Source organism: Juglans microcarpa x Juglans regia, chromosome 2S, assembly GCF_004785595.1.
Source record: "Juglans microcarpa x Juglans regia isolate MS1-56 chromosome 2S, Jm3101_v1.0, whole genome shotgun sequence".
NCBI lineage: Eukaryota > Viridiplantae > Streptophyta > Magnoliopsida > Fagales > Juglandaceae > Juglans > Juglans microcarpa x Juglans regia.
The window spans coordinates 6439167-6460205 of NC_054597.1; the positions used below are offsets into that span (position 1 = coordinate 6439167).

Here is a 21039-nt window from a genome sequence, read left to right on the forward strand (position 1 = left end):
ATTAGTCATCATACTCTCTATAATAATAAAATATTATTATTTTTTATTTTTATATTTTATAAATAATTTTAATTTTATAATTAATTCTATTTTCATAACCTCCTATAATGTCCAACAATCATATTCATTTTCATTTTCACAATTCAATAAACAAAATTTCAAAACACGATATCAAAATTATCAAAATAATTTCATCGATCTTCAATGCAACCAAGCCAATTCTCACAAACATCATCACCAACTAATGCAAAATAAGAGTAATGAATAGGGTGGTAACCAACATATAAAACTATGAACATCACACCCATATTTGTAATCCAACATAACAAAAAACCACAAAATAATCATGGGCTACAACCCCAAAACAGAGACAACCACAATATACAAAACAGATGCTTTTTCATCAAGTATGATACAGCGATTTCAAAATAAAAAATCAGATCTTGGGTGAGCACATGCAAGGTACACAAACTCACATTAATAAAGGAAGAAATACCAGCATAAAAATTTGAAAAAGGCTAAGAAAGTAGCCTATCAACAAAAACATTTTAGCAATACTGAGTATAAGAACTTCATCAAAGTGACCTGTCCTAAAATACCCAACAAGAATTAAATTCCAGAGAGACAGATTATTGATTACAATTCTATCAAATACCCGTCTGGAGTCAGGTAAATGATCAAACTTTGTGTAACAACTCAGGAGCTTAGAGCCCAAAAAAATACAGTCTCCAAGCCCATGAGCGAAAATGCAAGCATGGAGTTTTCTCAGATAGAAAATATCCGAACAATTATCCAAGAATGAAGCAAATTTCTTAGCTATGAACCGAGATTGAGAGAGTTGCTCTACGCCACTTGTGTTCAATAAAAATTTGGTTTGAGCTGTGGTAGATGGTCTCGGGTTGTTGCCATGGACTAATGAACGAAACTCAGAAGAAAAAGCTACCATTTTTCAATCACATATCTCTCTCACAGACGGCCTTGTCTCTCTGGGAAAGACTATGGACTAAAGTTACTAATTGGTGGGTCGAAGCCGAAGGTGCACTGTGGCATAATTGGCCATTTTGCCTTGCTGTTTCAAGAACCGTGCAAATGCGCAAGACCATCTACAAGCAAAAGCTAACCCTCTGCTCCCTTGCCACTCACTCCCCAAGATCAACAAATTCAAACCCAAACATCAACAAAATCAGGGCTAGAATCAAAGCTAGGGTTTCGAATCACACCCAAGCAACATCAACAAAATCAACAAAATCAAATCCAAACCAACAAAATCATCATCAAAATCAAGGTAGGGTTTCGAGTCTTACCATGAGCTTGGGAGTGCCGTGCTGCCGCTGTGCCGTGCTGGGGAGTGCCGTGTCGCAGGAGAGAATGGTTGCGAGAAGGAGCCAGTTGCGGGAGAAGAGAAATGGGAAGAAGAGAAAAAACAAAAATGAGAAGAAGAGAAAGAACGAAGAGATGCGGGAGAGGGAAGAAGAGAAGAAAAGAAAAAAAATAGATGAAGAGAACAGAGAAAGGAGAGAAAGGAGATGCAGGAGAGGAAGAGGAAAGAAGAGAAGAAGAAACGCGGGAGAGGAAGAGGGGAAGAGGGAAGAAGAAAGAGAAAGGAGACGCGGGGGAGAGAGACGCGATATCACTGTAGCTAAATTAATAAAAAATTAATTTGGAGGTGAAATAGTACTTTTCATCTTTGAAGAAAAAGATGAATTTACTGTAGCTAATATTTAGGATGAAAAGTGTTTGGCTAATTCAATGTGGGCCAACTATTGATAAAGTTAGTTAAATTTAGAGATAAAATGTTATTTGAAGAAGCCAATGTGGATGCTCTAAGAGATGCGGATAACTCACCCAGATTTTCTGGAGTTTGTCATAAGATTGGTTTAAATAGGATGGCATTTAAATTGAAGAGGTTGAAGACAACTTTGAAGAGTTGGAACGCTTCAATTTTTGTTGATATTTTCCATAAGCTATCTGAGTTAAGGGGATAGTATACAATTGCCTGAATCAGCATTACAATCATCAAACTCAGAGGTTAATTTAAGTCATTTGTAGGAGTTAGAATTTGAGTATGATCAAATTTTACATCAAGAAGAAGTTTTTTACAAGCAAAAGTCTAGAATCACTTGGCTCAAAGAAGGAGATAGAAACTCGAGATTCTTTCATCAGATGCTTTTATATAAAAGGATAACGTCAAGACATTTTTTCTCTAACCTTGCCTAATGGAATGGTTTCTACAAAACATGGTGATATACCATATGTTGCAGTTAGTTTGTTTCAAATTCATTTAGGCTCAGAGCATATCTCATGTTGCTCTGAAATTATACAAGTTATTCCACACTTGGTTAATGATGATGATAATTTGTACACGTTGCGGCTACCCACTTTAGAAGGAGTTGTTGTTGACTCCATTCTAGCTTATTCAACTGCTGGACTAGATGGATTCTCATCCCTTTTTTTCTCTTGTTGTTGGGACATTGTTAGCAATGATGTATGGGATGTTGTACTGGCTTTCTTTAGGGAGTCTTCTCTTCCTAATTCTTTCTAGTATTCATTCATTACATTAATCCCTAAAGTTGATGAGCTAGTCACTTTTGCCGATTTTCGGCCAATAAGCTTATGCCAAGTTTTATACAAAATAATTTCCAAGATTCTTGCAACAAGGCTTGACTCTTTATTGCCTAGACTTATCTCTCCTCAACAGGGAGCTTTTGTTGAGGGAAAATAACTTTGATTATGGTTATATTATCTTCTATTCCAGTGCATATTCTTTCTGTAATATGTCATCCCAAAGAGGTGCTAGATTAATTCAACAAGATTTTGAATCTTTCTTTTGGTGGGAATGTGAATGACATTTAAAAAAATGGGTATCCTAGGCAAAGATAAGTCAACCTGCTGAAGAGTGTGGCATGGACATAAGGAATTTATATGTTGTAAAAGCTTTGAAATGCAAACTTGCTTGAAATTTGGTAAATTTGACCTCTCTTTGAGCTGTTTATATGAGACAGAAGTATCTCTCCAATATTGTGTCTCTAAATTTAATTTCATCTAAACAAGGGCACTCTCATATATGGAAGTCTATATGTGTTAATTTGCCCTTTCTACAATTTGAAATTAGTGGAAGATTAGAAATGGCTCATTATAAGTCTAGCATGATAACTAGATGGGTGATGGATCCTCTTTGGGTTTTTCTATCTTTACGCCGAAGCTTCATTAAAGATCTATGTTGGTGGTTGGCAGAGGGATAAGCTTGAAGCACTACAAAATCCTATGTTGATAAATTCTTAGATTCAGATTTTCAATAACAAACCAAGAAGTGGTGATGATGTTCGATTTTGGAAGCATATTGTTAACGTAAAAAAACGCACAATTCGGAAGGGAAGAGAGATCCATTCCCAAGACGCGCTGAGATGGGTTGGATCTCGATCGGTGCTGTGTGGAGCCCTCGGCAGTGTCCGATACGACTGTACGATGTTGGTGCGTACATCTATCGCGATGAACAGTATTTAAATGCTGAGAAAATAATGAGAGATGAACACACAAATTTACGTGGTTCGGCACTAGGCCTACGTCCACGGGGGTTTGGCGAGGGGAGATTCCACTACAATAAGTTTGTTTACAGTCTCTCATAGCCTCTCATTTCTCACTGTACAATAGAAGCTGTAGATCTATTTGCTAGAGAAGAAGTCCTCTCTGGAGCTCTCAGGTTGAAGAAGAAGTCGAAGAAGAATCGAACAAGTCCGAAAAGAAGTCGAAGTTTGAAAGAAGTCCCAGTCCATAATCCGTAGGTTCCCCCTTCCTTTCATCTCCTGCCCCTCATTTGCTTTAAGTTACTTCCCTACTTTTCTCTCCTGACACCTTACACCTTGCTTTCTCTTGCTTTATGTCAAATCCTCTTTTTTTCTCTCCTCACATTATTTTCCCATGCCTCCTGACACTTCCATGCTTTAGTCCCTTCTTGTCCCCTCTTCTTCTCTCATATTTTGTCTCCTAGTGAGTCCCTCCCCCCAATTGACTGGGCCTAGGAAATTCCTTGGGCTGGGGGAAAAATCCCCTCACACATACAAATGATGAAAAATCTACTACGAAGTCAGCTTGGGTTATTCTTAGAGTTCACCATCCTTGGTTTTCTACATCAAAGCATATTTGGAGCAAAATTCTTCCACCAAAGATATCTATCTTTGTCTAGAAATTGTGGAATAATAGGCTAGCTTTGGACTTTAATATCCAAAAATGTGGCATAAGCTTGGCTTCAAAATGTAGTTGTGGTTGTAAGGCAATTGAGTTTGATTTACATATTTTTAATGATTATTCCCTTATTATATCTATCTGGTCTCATTTCTCTCAGATTTTTGGCAGCTCAGCCTTGTCAACCTTTGGCTAAAGAGATAAGTTGCTCACTTGGTGGTCGGTTTTTCATGGCTCAAATCAACTTCATTTACTAGCTCAATTAATTTCTTGGTTGATTCTTTGGAAATTATTTTTTGCTAGAAATTTAGCCAAGTATGAAGGTATGACAAAACCTGCCTCATGCATTATTTGGAAAGTTGTGAAATGGTTGAAAGAACTTAATTTGATGATTAAACTATCAAAGGACATATCATACATGGTGTTATCTCTACATTAAATCTCTTGAGAAGCCCTTTATTGAAGACTAGAGAACACAAAAGCTCAAATTGGTTCGTTGGTTCATCCTCCTACTAGTAGAATAAAACTCAACATTGATGGAGTCTCAAAGGGCAAACCAGAATTTGCTGGTTGTGGTGGGATCCTTCCTGATCACTATAGTCATTTCATACATCTCTTTTCCAGTTATACAAATGTTTTTTGCAGAACTTCCTTTATTTAAAGTTGGCATCTCTTGATGTTACCAACTGGGCTTTTATGGCCTCATTGTTGAATCAAATGTTTTGTTGGTAGTTAACTGATATAAAAATAAGAAAAGCTCTCCTTGTAGGTATGTGTATCTTCGGGAAGATATACTTGAATTTAACAAATTTCTAAGTTTGATGTTTAGCATACATATAGGAAAGGCAACGGAATGGCAGATGGTTTAACTAACCTTGGAGCAATAGGTATTACTTCATCTATTTCTTCTACTTCACAACTGTCTCGACAATTCTATAAAATCTTTATTACTGATAAATCTGGTTTACTAAACTTAGTTGGAAATAGAAGTTTTAGTTTTGGTATTATTTAGTCTTGTTTTTTTTTTCTTTGTAAATAGTTACTGCTTCCATTGCTTACATATTATAAAGATTACTATAAGACTGTTTTTGAAACTTTGGTTTAGGGGTGGGCAACAGGGCCCCGCCCCGTTCGCCCCACCCCCGCCCATGCGGGGCGGGGTTCCGGCCAGCTCGAGCGGGGTGTGGGGGGCCCCTCCCGCACCCCAGGACTCCTGTGGAGGCGGGGGACCGAGGAGGCAAAGCCCCGCTCTGCTTTTCCCCCACCCTGCTTAATATATATTTTAAAATTATATATATAATTATATATATATAAATAAAAACCCCATAACTAAGTGAAACGGCGCCGTTTTGTTCACTTTTAGACTGTAGTTAAGGTCCCCCCTCCCCCCTGCATCCTTCTCCCCCTCGAACTCTCTTCTCTCTCACTCTCAGACTCACTCTCTCTCTGTCTCAATCTCTCTTGCGCTCTCTCAGTCTCTCTCGCTTGATCTATTCTCTCTCTCGCATGACTGCACGAGCAGCACCACCGAGACTCCAGTCACTCCACCGTCGTTTGAACTTCCGATTTCACTTCGCATTCGCTGCCACTCAAAAGTAAGAAATCCGAAACCCTAGATTTTATTTTTTTAGTTTTGGATTGGAGATTTGAGGAATGATGGGTTAAATCGGAGATGGAGGCCGCATTTTCATTTCGGCCGGCAGACTGTCTTGCTTAAGACAATCGATTTCGATGAGAATAATTGTGAATTTGTGTGCTGTGGAGAAATTTGTGCATGTGTTTGATTCTCTGTTTGTTTTTTTTTTTTTTTTTTGTAGTTTGTATTTTACTATTTCTGGCCTCTGGGTGTTCGGATTTAGAACCCTAAATCAATTTAGGGTTTCGGATTGGAACCCTAAATCAATTTAGGAGTTCAATCCAAAACCCCTAAATAAATTGAGTTAGGGGTTTCGATTGAAACCCCTAAAATTTCAATTTATTTAGGGGTTTCAGATTGAATCCCTAAATCAATTTATACTACAAGAATATACACTTTTTGCGGCGGTCATATGTCGCCGCTATAAGCATCATAATCGCCACAAAAAATTAAACGCGGCGTTTTATCGAGCTCAGATAAACTGTCGCTATTCGAGCCTGACATAAGCCACTCTTTTCGCCGCAATGCTTCTCCGTAAATTCAAAGGAAATTCTCGGCGATTTTGTCCTCCGAAACAACAGCGACCCATAAATGGCGCAAAATTTTTGGGGCCCAATCGACTTTGCCGCCGCAAGATCCGTGGTGGTGCCTGTTGGATTGGTTCGTCGCAGAAGGTGCTTTTTATCGGGGAGTTGAGAGACGCCGGGAAACCTAGCTGTGATTCCATACATGCCGAGAGAAAGTGGAGGAAGTTGCAGATTAGATCGCAATACCAGGTATTTACGGTGATTGGAATCGCCGAGAGGAATTTCAATTTCTTCTAAATTGTTGGGTTTTCCGGCGCAAAATAGGTTGCCGAAAATTGGGTTTTGACCAATATTAAACAGTATGAATGTTAGGGGTATTCCGTCGAACGTAATAGGCGCCGGAAATCATCATTTTTGCCCATATAATTTGCAGTGGTGTTTGTTCGTAAAATTTTTTTTTTGGGGGGGGGGGGGGGGCGGTTCTGCCGAATTCATTGATTATAATTTAGAAATAATGGATCCATTGGTAGCATAGGTCCTAATTGATTCATTACATTTCAATTTGCAAGGCACCATAAAAACAGGACTCATGAGTTGTTTATGAAGTTAATTATCCCTTGCCTAATTGGGTAGAAATTAATCTGCCCCTTCTAGATGATCTGCATTGGGTTTACACGTACATATATACATATATATATATAGGGTTTTCACATAATCCCTTGCATTATGAATTTGGTCTATATATATAATTGTTACTTTCTGCATATGCATACAAATATATGTCATCAGTAATATAATTATATCTACATGAGCATTTTGCATATATCACGATTCTAGCATTCATACAAAATAACTTGATTGCCTTCATGAAGACTTGAGACAGCACTACATATATATATATATATATATATATATATATATATATATATAAACTGCTCAGTTTCTAGTATATAGTAATTGATGTGTTGAACTCATGAGTTCAACACATCAATTACTTACTAATTTAGCACTCACACTAGCTAGTTCTTATTAAATACTTGCTATCCATACATGCCAGTAGTACTCATCTATATGTCAAAATCTCTACATGCATGTACATGATACTTCACATGAGAAAATCTTTCGGGTCTGGGAGTTGTTGGGGTCTTGCCTAGAGCAAAATAAAACCAGCATTACCGTTAGGATACCCTTGGAAGGTGATTTGACCTGTTGCAATACACAACACATGCATAAAGTCAGCAGTAAGTTTTTCTGTTTTCTCTATCCATATTATTTATGAAATTTCTGAAGTTTCACACAAGGTAAGATGTTCTTTGTGCTGTACTGTGAGTAGGCCCATGAACAAACATGTGTATATATGACAGCAGTTAGTTTTTTATGTTGACTATAGCATAGATGGGGCAAAAGGTTATTACACGATATATCTACTAACTGGATGAAATGAAGCTGATGAGAAAAAAACCTCCAATCCAAAGAAATCATCTAGACAAACATACATGAATAGGACCCAATGGAATTGTCAGTTTAGATGAGGAAAAACTTATGAGTTCAAAAATTGTCCACAATCATTCACTGGCCATTTTACCTACCACCCATGAAATTGAATAGCATGCAATAAAATAATTATAGATTAAGTTCACAGATTGCATGCTAGTATATTTAGATTAGATTTACAGATTCCATTCTAGTGTCAGATTCCTCATCCCTGCAATAGCCTCTTTTTTTCAGTCTCACTCGGCATGGTTTTTCATGAATAACCCATAAACTCTTTTACTGATATAGTGCTCTTTATTAAGAAGCACTAATACTTCTCATCCAGCATTAACAAGTTGTTCCCAGAAATTTAATATTGAGATTACTGATATAAGTTATTCAATGATGTTGTTAACATGCCTCACCTGAAAATCCCACGTTCCATGAATTATCTTAACAGATTCAATTATTAAAAACGTTTCCTATTAATCAAACCTTCAGAACATCATTTACATGAGCAGTATGCTCACTTTTATTCATAGCAAACAAAGGTTACTTTGATGTCATACATGATCAAAAATTTAACTTCCCCAACATCATAAGGAATGTAAGGCCAAAAATGCTCTAACTATAACTATGTTAATTCTAATGTCCATCCCTTATGCTGCAACCAGATCATGCTAACCTCACACAGCTTACAGAGCATATCAATAACACTAACATAAACCCCACATATTATTTAATGGATCCCACACTCTACCCATATTTTTATCATAAACTAGTTGTGCTGAAATGGAAAATAAAAGTCATGCTCTATACATCATAGAATTTGTAATAGATAGAGGAATTACCAAATTACCTATTTTTCATAACCCTCTCCATCAATAGAAGATTTCCCTAGTTCATGTGCTGAACGAAACTATTTTTTCTACTGATCTCCCCATGACACCTTCATCAAAAGTATAGCTGTAGGTCAAAATACTAAATACTCATGAGTAACTGCTGACATATTCATTGGGGCTAAGGATCTGTGGATTGAGTCTCTCTCTGAGACTCTAATTGTGTCCTTAGTTCTGACATTGTAATGTTGACACGTTGCTCATACTCCTGCATATGGTCCCTCATAGCAGTAAAACCACCTTCAATATCAAGCATCCGATTTTTGTAATACTCAGCATTTTTCAGATTCTGTTCATTTTCCTCAGCAAGGCGTTCATACTCTTCGTTGGTCACTCCAGGAACTGTAGATGATTCCGGCATAACAGAGTGGCCCAGCCCTCTAGAATAGCCAGACCTATGTTCCAGAACCTCCCTAAAAATGGCTGCTGCTGCTTCATTAGTGCGATACTCTGGTTCTTTTGCATTCATCAATTCAACCATTTGATTCTGTGGTATTTATAAGAACCCAAACATCAGCCTTTTTCTTGCTCAAATCAGCTTAAAGCTCCCATTCAATATTATGTGTTATCACCTAACTACTTGATCCTAAAATACATTAACGTTTATATATTCAGCTCACCAATTTTGAAAATGGATTGTGAGCAATTCATTATTCAAATTGAGTGAAATTCCCAGCAATAACAGTATCTTTGATCTCTGCTGTAATTTTGTTGGGCATATAAGGTTGATGCTTTCTTAACTAATACTGGTAAAAAAATAATTGACTTAGAGTAGTAAACACAATATCACAATACCATAGACTGAACAATTATCAATTTACTAGTACACAGAAATTGGAACTGAACAAACAGTTTGCTTGTGCTTACATAATTCTCATCCATGGTTGGTGTGATGAATCTGCCCTTTTCATTTGACCAATGCGCATCCTTGTAGAAATCAATTAGATTCCGGTCCTTCTAAATTTTTCATCGATAGGCAAACCAATCAAATATTCGGATCCCATTTCAAATAAAATGCAAACATTCAGAAAATCATTAAAATAAGTTATGCCATTCTTTCCATTAGTACAACAAACGATGTCCTTCCGCTTGTGTGGTTGACCCTTTGTTTATGCCTATTCTCTTTGTTTTGAGTGGACATTTTCTGAAACAAAACACAAATTGAAACTGACAAGGCATCAAAACATCTCGGTGATTAATAAGACATCATCTATGTTCTGTTTTAGCTATATAGAAACCCACTGTTTTGGGTTGCTCGAAATTGTCCATGCATTATTGTGTGGAATCTGATGCCATTCATTATGCAAGTAGAATATGAAGCAACCCATGGATCTGGTCCACAAGTGAGTGCATATATGTCATCGAGGCGTAATCAGGATTTGCAGCACGTATTTCTTGAATCTTCAGATAGTGGTGTGCAACAAGTTAAACATACTCATGCAACGAGTAAATTGACAAAACATTATGTGGACAGTCTTTAGAGGTAACCTTCCCGTGTACGGAACCAACTTGGAAATTCTAGTTGATGTCTACGATTGACATTCTCGGAAAAAATTTCTTTCACTTTCGTATAGTGCTCACTGCGAAAACATATGCAGAAATTTAAGATCCAACAGGCAATTTTAAAGACCAAACTAGAAAGCAATGTACAAGTAATGGAAACTTACTTTATGTACTGACTGATTTCTGCACAATTATTAAGCACGTACCACCTTGCCTTTGCAAATAGAGTCTTATCCAATCGATTGGAGGTTGGTGAACCCAAAGGACGTATCTTTTGTGAGAAAATAGGGAAATGTTCAGATTGATCTACACCCTTATCTATATCTCTATTTCGTTCCTGCTGATTATGTATGGTCTCAACATCATGGATGTACAAGGAGCAAAAGGACAAGCATTCAACATGGACATATGCTTGAGCAATTGAACCTTCCGGACGAGCTTTATTTCTGACATAACGTTTGAATTTTTCCAAATATCTCTCAAAAGGATACATCCATCTATATTGAACAGGCCTTGCAAGGTAAGCCTCGTGGGGTAAATGAATGGCAAGGTGTACCATGATATCGAAGAAAGCAGGTGGGAAAATCATCTCAAGCTTGCAAAGGATAATTGCAATGTCATCTTGTAGTCGCTTCAATATGTCTAGCGTTAACATCCGGGCGCACAAAGTCTTGAAAAAGGAACTAAACTCGGTCAATGCAAGTTGTATATCAGATCGTAAAAACCCTCCAATTGCAACTGGAAGTAATCTTTGCATGAACACATGACAGTCATGACTTTTCATTCCTGATATCTTCCTATCAGCAACTGAAACACATCTAGAGATGTTCGAGGCAAAACCATCTGGAAATTTAACAGACGCAAGCCACTCACAGAAACGTCTCCTCTGATCGATATCCAGCGTGTAGGAGCCTAGCATCATGGAGTACCCATTGGCCGAAGGCTGTAAATGTAATTCCTTCCTTAACCCAAGCTCCATCAAATCCCTACGTGAATTAGCTGTGTCTTTGGTTTTTCATTCAATATCCATCAATGATCCTAAGACATTGTCGCAAATATTTTTTTCAATGTGCATGATATCGAGATTATGTCTTAACGGCAACATGGACCAGTAAGGTAAATAAAAGAATATACTTTGTTTTGTCCAGTTCAATTCAGATGGTGTGCACTTTCTCTTTCGAGAGCCTTTGCCAAATTCGGTGTTACCAACCTGCTCTAGTTGATGGAGTATATCATGTCCTACTAGATCTGGAGGTGGCAAGCGATGATCCTCGCTTCCATTGAATGCAGTCTTTTTCTTTCTCCAAGCATGCATGGATGGCAAGAAACGACGATGACCCATGTAACAGTGCTTCCTCCCATGTTTCAACCACTTTGAATCTGTATCTACATTGCATACTGGGCAAGCCATCTTGCCTTTTGTGCTCCACCAGAAAGATTGGCATATGCGGGAAAATCATTAATTGTCCATAATAGTGCAGCATGTAACTGGAAATTTTCAAGCTTTGATGCATCATAGGTATCTATGCCTTCCTTCCATAATTCTTTTAATTCATTCACTAAAGGTTGCAAATAAACATTAATGTCGTTTCCTGGTGCTTTGGGGCCAGGTATGAGCAAAGAGAGTATTAAGTACAGATCTTTCATGCATAACCAAGGGGGCAAGTTATATGGCACAAGTATCACAGGCCAAATGCAATAAGGTTTACTCATATTATTGAATGGATTGAACCCATCACTGCTAGACCCAGTCTTACATTCCGAGCATCTTCTGCAAACCATCTATAGTCCTTATCAAATTGTCTCCACATCTTAGAATCAGCAGGATGCCTTAACGTACTATGGTCATCAACTCGTTCTTCTTTATGCCATCTCATAGATTTTGCAATATTCTTTAACATAAACAATCTTTGTAACCGAGGTTTCAAAGGAAAGTACCGGCATACCTTTTGGGGAATCTTCCCCTTTTTTCTTCTACTTGACACCCACCTTGACTCGTTGCATTTAGAACAAGTTTCTATGTCAGCATCATCTTTCCAAAAAAGCATGCAGTCATTTGGACATGCGTCTATCTTCACATAACTAAAACCTAGCCCATGCTCTAAGCATCGAGCCTCGTGATATGAGTTTGGCAACTGAATATCTGGGAAAGCTGATTTTAACAACTGTAAAACCATGTTAAATGACTTGATAGTCCAGCCACCAATAGTTTTGATATGGAGTAGCTTAACTCTAAATGAAAGCTTAGAGAATTTTTCACAACCGGGATAAAGTGGACATCTGATATCATCTAACAATTGTTCAAAATTTTTCGATTGCCTTTCACTCATGGTGGGTTGTGAGGTAGTACCCTGTTCGAAAGAATCATGTTCCATGAATGCACCAGCGCGAATGTCCTCTATCATCTCATCCATATCATCAACATTATTCTGACTTTCATTATATGTATTCTCATCACTGTCTGACGAATTAGCAATCCAACTTTCACCCTCTCCATGAAATATCCAATGTGTATAACTTGGATCAATACCTATCGTGAATAGATGATCTTCTACTTGAGTTATTGGTAGAAAAATGTTATTACAACATCTTTTAAACGGACACCTAAAGGTAGTGCTTCCAGGTGCATGGGCTTTGGCCATTGTGAGGAGTTACTTAATCCCTTCAGCATATTCCCGTGACGTAAACCTGTTTGGCACGCACATCCAATCCTTGTCCATTTAAACCTCAATTGTATTGAGGATATTTCAACCTTTACCACAACAGTGATTTAGTAAGGGGCAAAGATAAACCTTTAGACTTAGTAAAGGCCCTTAATTTAACAAACACAAACATTGGTATAACTAGTTGGATCAATAGGCATATCTTAAACTTTTAGAGGAAATAAGGGAAATAAGGAATATTTTGTGAAAGGGAGTTGAAAGGCTCACAACATTATATTTAGGGTAGGGATGGTTTTATTTAATTCATGTGGAAGAAAGTGCCAGTTGTAGGTGCCTATTTTACCTGGTTCTATAAGGTTTCATTCTCTAAAGCACATTCCCCAATATCTATGTAGGTTTTGCATGCAGCACATATTTGAAATTAGTAAAATCATAACAATTAAGACCTATGTTCTTAACCGTTCACAGCATACATTAAGAAATGATACACTCTAATTTGGTGCCTTTTTTTGTTATGAATAAGCTTTCAATACACTAAAAAGTGGAATACAAATGGAGGGTTTGGAGAGGCCAGCAACAAAACAAGTTGTAAGAACTAATATTCATAATATAATATCTAAAAATAAATAAAGAGAAATGGAGCAGCTAAACTTGATTAGCCAAAATTTATAACTCTGGTTGATTGAGAAATTAGCAAGAATTGGTAATTTGTTGCACAAAACTGTGAAGTTTAAGTCTACTAAGGCTAAACGTCAGAACTGGTAATGATACAATTTAGTTCACTGCTTCGAGAAGGCACATCGAGCTTCCCACAGTTTCAATATTCCTCTAGATCATCAAAGAAGAAAGTTAGATTTAACTAATGTCAAGAACCTCTTAACTATATGCATGAAAGTCCTAATTAAAAAATTAGTATCAACATGGTCTCAAATATCTAACAAATCTGGAAAGGGGACTAATATATATGTAACAAAACCATCGGTACTGTGAATTAATTTTGTTAATTTCGTAATTCAAACCCTTTGATTCTAAAGTAAGGCCCGATATCTAAGGTAAACATGTACATGAATATGCTGTGAAATCGGTTGATTCTATATGCATGAAAATAGGCATTGCATAATCTGGGTACACATCAATGTCTACACATCATATACCAGACAGAGTATTGTGCTAATATTAGATGAAGGAGATGACTTACGCATGAGGAGGTGGCACGCCACCTGGAACTACTACCTCGACACCTTAGGCCGTTAAACAGAGTGCCAAAATGAGAGTTATTATAAATAGAGAGAGAGAGAGAGAGGGGAGCGCGAGAGGGAGAGATCCGACCAGTACATGATCAGGTGGAGGGGCCGGGTGAGAGAGATAAACACAGCTTTCTTACCGGCGACCTCGCCACTTTGAGTAAGCGGGCGGTGGCAAACAGAAAACATGTTGCAGCGGCAACACCTCAACAGAGACAAGAGAAGAGTGGACTGGGCAGGTTTGCGGTGACAACACCTCAATAGAGACGAGAGAAGATGGTCTGGGCAAGTTTGCGGAGGCAACACCTCAACAGAGACGAGAGAGATGGTCTGGGCAGGTTCTAAATTTAGGGGAAAAAATTTTGCTGGGTCCGTCACTTTTCAAATCGTTTGTGTGTTGGGAAATATATCATTTACGGCGACATAAATCTGCCGCAAAACTAGTATTTGTCACTGCTAAAGGGTTCAGTTTGCAACGATTCTTTGCGTCGTCAAAATTTCACCGTATTAAGTGTTTTTAACGACGGGAAGAAAAACCGCCTGTGAAAGTTAGCGATATTTTCCGCTATTTTTTTGCGGTGGCATGATTTCGACGCAAAAAATATTATTAACAGTGGGAAATCAACGCCGAACAAATAAAAACCTTCATTTGCTGCCGCAAAAAAGTTTATTTTTTCTGGCGACACAGTAACACGCCATCTGGAAGTCACTTCCTTTGATATGAACAAACATTCGCGGCCGTTCTTTGTCATCGCAAAAATTTTTGGCCGCAAAAGCCCAACATTCTTGTAGTGTTAGGGGTTCAATTTGAAACCTTAAATTGTGAATTTATTTAGGGGTTCCAATTGGAACTCCTAAATTTCAATTTTTTTAGGGGTTTCGGATTGAACCCCTAAATTTCATGTGTGGTGTATTATTATGATTTTCTTATGTCGTGTGTTGATTGATTTTATAATTTTTTATTGTGTTATGGAATCAGAAATGTCTTCTCAAAGGAATTTCACTTATAGCTCTCCTACCCCTACCAGTACCCCTACCCCTACTCAAAGGAATGTTTTAGATTTTAAAGAGACCGACTAAGAGGGTGGTGATCAGTCTGGATCTGGACCATCTGGTAATTGTTGTTTTTATTTTATTATTTTGATTTATTTATATTCATTTTGATTTCATCAGTATTAATTTTAGTATTGATTGTTGTAGCAACACATGAGGCGACTCAGACGATGTCTACATCCACTGCAATATGAATATGTGCTCAAGCCTCAAAAGACTATCCATCCGGCCGCCCCAAATGTCACAGTCAAAGATCCAAACAGCTCACCTCTATTTTTAGATTTTTAATTTCTTAGAATATTGAAATTTGAATCAGTTGTATGTATTATGTATTTGATTTGTAATTTTGTAATGTTAATACAATATCCCTTAGACACTTTTTTCTTTGTAATTTTGTAATTGATTAGGCTTTCCATTTTATTTTTGTAATAGCTTAGTTATTATTATTATTTATTAGTTTATAAGGTAGTAGACTTGTAGTCTATAGTAGTACTTCATTAGAGTCTTAATTATATAAATTCGTATCATGTATATATTATTTTTATTCATGTAACTTTTTTTCTTTTTTTAACTCTCTTTTTCTTTAAAAAAAATTATATTTTTATGGGCCCAAAATAGCCCAGAAGCTGTTTCTGGGCCATTTTAGACTCATTTCAGTGGCCCAAAAACCACTTCTTGGCCCAGTAGGGGCAGGGGGCGGACGGATGCCCCCCCCCGACCCCGTTATCTGAGATGGGGCCCCCCGCCCCAGCACTCCGGAGGCGGGAGACGGGGATCAAACTCGCCACCCCGCCCATGCGGGGGCGGGGGAAGGGTAGCACCCCTACTTTGGTTAGGGATTTTTGTAACCTCCATGTTTGTTTATAATATGATATTCATTCGCTATAATCGACAGTTATTAATAAAATTGAGATTTTTTTTAAAACTAAAATAAAATAAAATTGAGGTACCATTTTCTAAAAAACAGGCAACGTTAATATTATGTAATATTAATACCAGAATTTGAAGAAACAGTGATGGGATTGTCGTTCGATCTTGAAATGTGGCCCAAAGCTTCACTAAATCGACCACACCCTTCGCTCACTCAGCCCACTTCCAGAGGTAAGAAAATAATCCATCCATTTTGGGTCCAAATCTTTGAAACTCCTCTGTTCCTTCCTATTGGACCACCTCGCCCCTCGTTTGCCTCTTCATTCTCAAACGCAAAACTCATCTCACACTGGCCAGGGGAGCGTCCTGCTCGAGGGAAAGAACAAATTCCTTAATTTCTGGTTTACGGTGTTTTTTGGGTAGATGGCTTTTCGAGGTCGGGGGCGGGGGAGGGGATATGGAGGCGCCGGTGGCTATGGATTTGCCAAACAAGAGCCATTTGAGCTTTTCCCTGTACGGTTGTCTCACTGTTTTTGGTTTTTCATGCTTGTTATTTTATTGATTGAAGTCCCGGTTGTGTTTGGTGCTGGTTGTTTGACAACGGTGGATTAGTAATTCTCTAATCGGACTTCCAATGAAGGTGGATTAGCAGGAAACATTGATTATTGATATTGATGTTGAATAAGTTTGGAACAGTATACGTTACGTTCCGAATTAGTTACATTGCGAATCTTGGGACTGAATCATGGAGTCATAATTATATATCTATATATATATATATAGCTTATTCTTGCTTAGCATATGAAGTGATAACTGGGTACAATCTTGGGGCCATTATTTTGATTTTTAATGGAATGGAATAAAAAAAAAATTGTGGTCATTTAATTAAAATATTTGCATTTTTCTGCATGGAAGCTGAATTGTTAATCGTGTGAAAGATTTAAAACCTGAACTTAGACCAATATTTTCCATTTCATTAGCTGTTTTGGTTTTAGACTTACTACTCATTGTTGTGCATGTGAAAGTTTTCTCGATGCAATTGTAGGATATTGAATTGCCTAACATCAAAAGCGTGCATAAGGAAGAAACCCTAGTTAGGGAGAGTGTAAAGTTGCAAAATTTTTGGAAGGCCTCTGCTTATTATCTTGACGAGACTGTTTCTAAAAGTAAGCATATTTGATTTTGTGTTGGAATGGCAGCTTGCTTATAAGCCAATATATAGCTACCTCTAGATTTTCACTAGATTATATCACTGTAATTTTTTTCAATTCTCGGATTTCTGGTGTCAGATAGCCGAAGCACAGAGATAGAGAGATATTCTGACATGACAAAACCAAAGACTACAATAACTCGTGATTCTATTTCACAAATTTTAGAGCTTAAAAGATTTCCTCAAGAACTGATCGGAGGTGTGTAGTCTAAGCAATGAATTAAAAATGGGTGGTGGTCTTCTAAGACTATTTGCATTAATCTGCCTTGTAGTTTTGCCTTACGTATTTCATGATGTCTCAATAGACCTTTCTCATGGCACAATGAAATTCCCAGGTTCAAAGGGGCAACGGCCAAGTCAGAAAAAAGTTAGATGGAATCCAGAGTCAGGTTTGATGAGATAGAATGCCTTTCTCTTTTCATTTGCTTTAGTATTTTTGGGATGTATGCCTTCTAATTTTCATATTTTTGCAAGTCTCACGTGCCCAATGTTGATATGTTATTGATGGAGATCAGTCACTCAAAAGTGTTTGTTTGTAAAAACTTGTCATTGCTAGCATTTCGATTTCTTTTGTCAATATGAAATCATTGAGTTTCAGTTTAATGAATGGAAAAGGCAAACAGCTACAGTTTACAACTTCACATCAACCCATTGTTTATGATAATTTCTTGAGTTTTTTGATATTTTGGTTACTCATGTTTTTGGTGATTTTTTATCTATTATATTTTTAGCTAAATGCGTATGACTAGTTCTGATATTCTCAACTTGGTAAAATGAAAATTTGAATGCACCAACTTTAATATATATATATATATATATGTATGTATATGTATTTTTTTTTTTTTTTTTGGAAAGCATCATCAACTTTTATGGTGAGATGACATTTCTATATACCATTGATCTAAATTTCTTTGTAGATAGTTGTGTCCTGCCAAAGTATGTTTCTTTGGATGTTATGTTAAATGGAGTGAAATCTTTTCTCTGACAGAGCTGCAGAAGCTAGATTATTTAGAAAAGCTTGAACAAAGGGCTCAGGTAAACGAGTTCCAAACTTTTGTAACTCTACTACATACATTACTTGGTCAAAGGTCATTTTGGTATCACTTCTTAGAACTGCATACATGAATCAATCTTGATATGCTCCTTGATTAAGGGGAATAATCACAGAATATAATGTTCTACCTGTTCCTATCGGTACTTTGTCAGCCTCTATTGTTCAAGGTCACGCTCCCTTTTCAGTTTTCTCTTGATTAGATTCCTATTTTTCTGATCCATGTAATTATGTAGGGCCAAGAGAATAAAGATGAAAAGGAAAAGAAAGAAGGCGAAAATGAAGATGAAGATGAAAACGATGGAGAAGAAGACATTGAGGAAGAACCTAGTGATGATGATTATTTTCAGGTTCCTAAAAAACATATGCTCTATGTTCCGGATTTGTATTGGTTTGTGTTCCTTGTGATGTGTGATGTGATTATTGCCCTTAAGACCCACAGTGGCTTTATCCATGATGCGATGGCATTATCATCATAATGCTGTTTGGATGAATTCATTCTAAAATATGAAGGCACAAATGTATTCCTAGGAACTAATTAAATATTGAGGTATCACCTAAGTTGTTAAAAAATGAGGTAATGAGGTTGAACAAAACCTACTATAGGATCTCTGCATAAAAGGGGATCCATCCTTGGTAGATAGTACATTACATGGTAATCAAACTTTCTCATGGAACCTCTGAAGGATGATCTTTACAATAGGCAAAAAATCGAGGATAGAACTATCTAAATTCAGCAAAGGATTCCTATCATAAGGCAATTAATGTGGCAGATTACCTAGGTTTGATGAGACATTCACTCTCTCTTCTGCATTGTTCCTATTTGGAGAATTAGCTTCCCTTACCAACTTCCAATGCTTTTATTGGGGCTTTTGTATAAGGTGGAACCCTGGCCTACCAGACTAGCAGTATTCTGTTGAAGTCTACATTATAGCTGCCGTTTGGTCGTCAAAAATCAAATAGAAAACATATTTCTTCTGATATTATCTAGCTGTAGGATAATGCAAGTATTGAAAATTTGAATATTATTATTATTATTATTATTATTTTTATTCTTTGAGGCAACTTTTTCTTCACTTATTATTATTTTTTTCGGCGGGGAGGGGGGAGTTTCGTTTTTCATTGATTTTTCTCCTGGTATGGGATCGTCCTTGACCATTTCAAGTTTTCCCATATACTGAGAAGTGAAAATTCACCATTAACTGCATTGATATTTGTCATCTATTTTTCATACACTATGCAATCCTGCAGAATGTCGAGTTTGATGATGACGACGATGATTTTAACGATGTTGATGATGGTGGGGAAGGTATATACCTTTAACTGATGCTAATCTCGTCTAATGCTTTTGAAGTTTTCTTTGTACTTGAATCGCCCGGTTTTTAACATGTATGATAATTGACTCAATGTTTGCAGTACCTAAACAATACTAACGGTTTCTAAACATTGCAGATGAAGGTACTTTTTAATTGATACGGAAAGAATTTTCTTCTGGTCTTCTTTAGCAGCTTGAGGCAGGTTTCGCGTATATGGAAGTATTCCTTTTCTTAATTGAATTAATTTGGGATCTTAAAGTTCACCTTGTCACCATATGAGGCTTCTAATGTATGAATTTCCTGTTTGACAAAGATGTAGAGAAGTGAAGTTTTAGTCGAGCATTTTTTAATCTTGGTGAAGTGTTACTTGTGCTATTTAGAAAAACTAAATAAACCTACATATAACTTATTTTGTTCAAAATATATCTGTTAAAGCATGGTATACACCCACAAATTTCGATTTTTTTTTTTTTTTTTCAGTTTTTTACTCTTTCCATGCATCACCTGTGCTGAGTTTGCCAAAGTTTTAAGGGGTTGTTCGGATTAAGAGAGTGTTTCATATCATCTCATCACATCTCATCATTACAACTTTTTTAAATTTCTACACAAAATATAATAAACAATTCAACTTTTTCAAATCTCAATTTAAAATTTTCAAATTTTAAAATAATAATAATATTAAAAAATAATATTTTATTAAAATTTTAACTTTTATTTAAAATCATCTTATTTCATCTCACTATCCAAATCAGCAATTAGTCCAATTCAAATGTTTGTTCCATGGTCGAGCAAATAGAAGTGAGAGCATCTTTCTTAAATGGTAACACAAATAACAATTGCAAATTTCTACCTATTATTAATATAAACCAATGTGGGATTGGCAACTTTTGTTGTTTTTCACGCCACAGATTTTTTTTTTTTTTTTTTTTTTGTTTTCTCCTTTGGTTAAGTCCTAGCTATAAAAGTTGAAGCCTCAAGTGTATTCTAAGTTTTCATCACAAACTTCGAGTACATTTAAATATTTTAAAATTAAAAAAAAATGGTTCAAAATACAAATATTTTTTAATCATTTAAAACACTAATTTTTGATATTTTTTTAAAGAGAAATACTTTAGAAACAAATGAATTATACAAAAGTAATTCTACAAATTGAAATGATTTTATGTGGTTTATTATATTATAATATTACTTTTATTATAAAATAGATCTAACAGATCATATAAAATCACGTCAATTTATGAGATTATTTTTGTGTAATTTTTTTGTGAGTATAACAATCATCTTTTTTAAATAACGTTATTCTTCATATTAATTGTTATATATATATATATATATGAGTGTGGTTTACTCAAGTTGGACCACACACTCTCAAGTCTACATGACCATGCCCATATCTATTCATTATCTATCCA

The 21039-nt window shown here is 36.5% G+C and overlaps 2 protein-coding genes across 3 annotated transcripts; one reads left to right on the forward strand and one right to left on the reverse strand.

Moving 5' to 3' along the window:
- Positions 1-11929: 11929 nt before the first annotated feature.
- On the reverse strand, positions 11930-12862 carry LOC121252419. Its single transcript, XM_041152025.1, has one exon. It carries the CDS (start codon positions 12860-12862, stop codon positions 11930-11932), a length of 933 nt encoding a protein of 310 aa, XP_041007959.1.
- A 3461-nt stretch (positions 12863-16323) lies between these two features.
- Positions 16324-19964, forward strand: LOC121253227 (DNA-directed RNA polymerase III subunit RPC7-like). Of its 2 annotated transcripts, XM_041153208.1 has the most exons (8): positions 16324-16563; positions 17096-17216; positions 17340-17459; positions 17596-17649; positions 18249-18295; positions 18548-18661; positions 19563-19620; positions 19764-19964. In XM_041153208.1, exons 1-8 carry the CDS (start codon positions 16474-16476, stop codon positions 19778-19780), a joined length of 621 nt encoding a protein of 206 aa, XP_041009142.1. In that variant the 5' UTR covers positions 16324-16473; the 3' UTR covers positions 19781-19964. The 2 variants fall into 2 exon arrangements, with proteins under 2 accessions (XP_041009142.1, XP_041009141.1); XM_041153207.1 differs by lacking the exons at positions 19563-19620; positions 19764-19964 and having other exon boundaries at positions 18548-18805.
- Positions 19965-21039: the final 1075 nt, after the last annotated feature.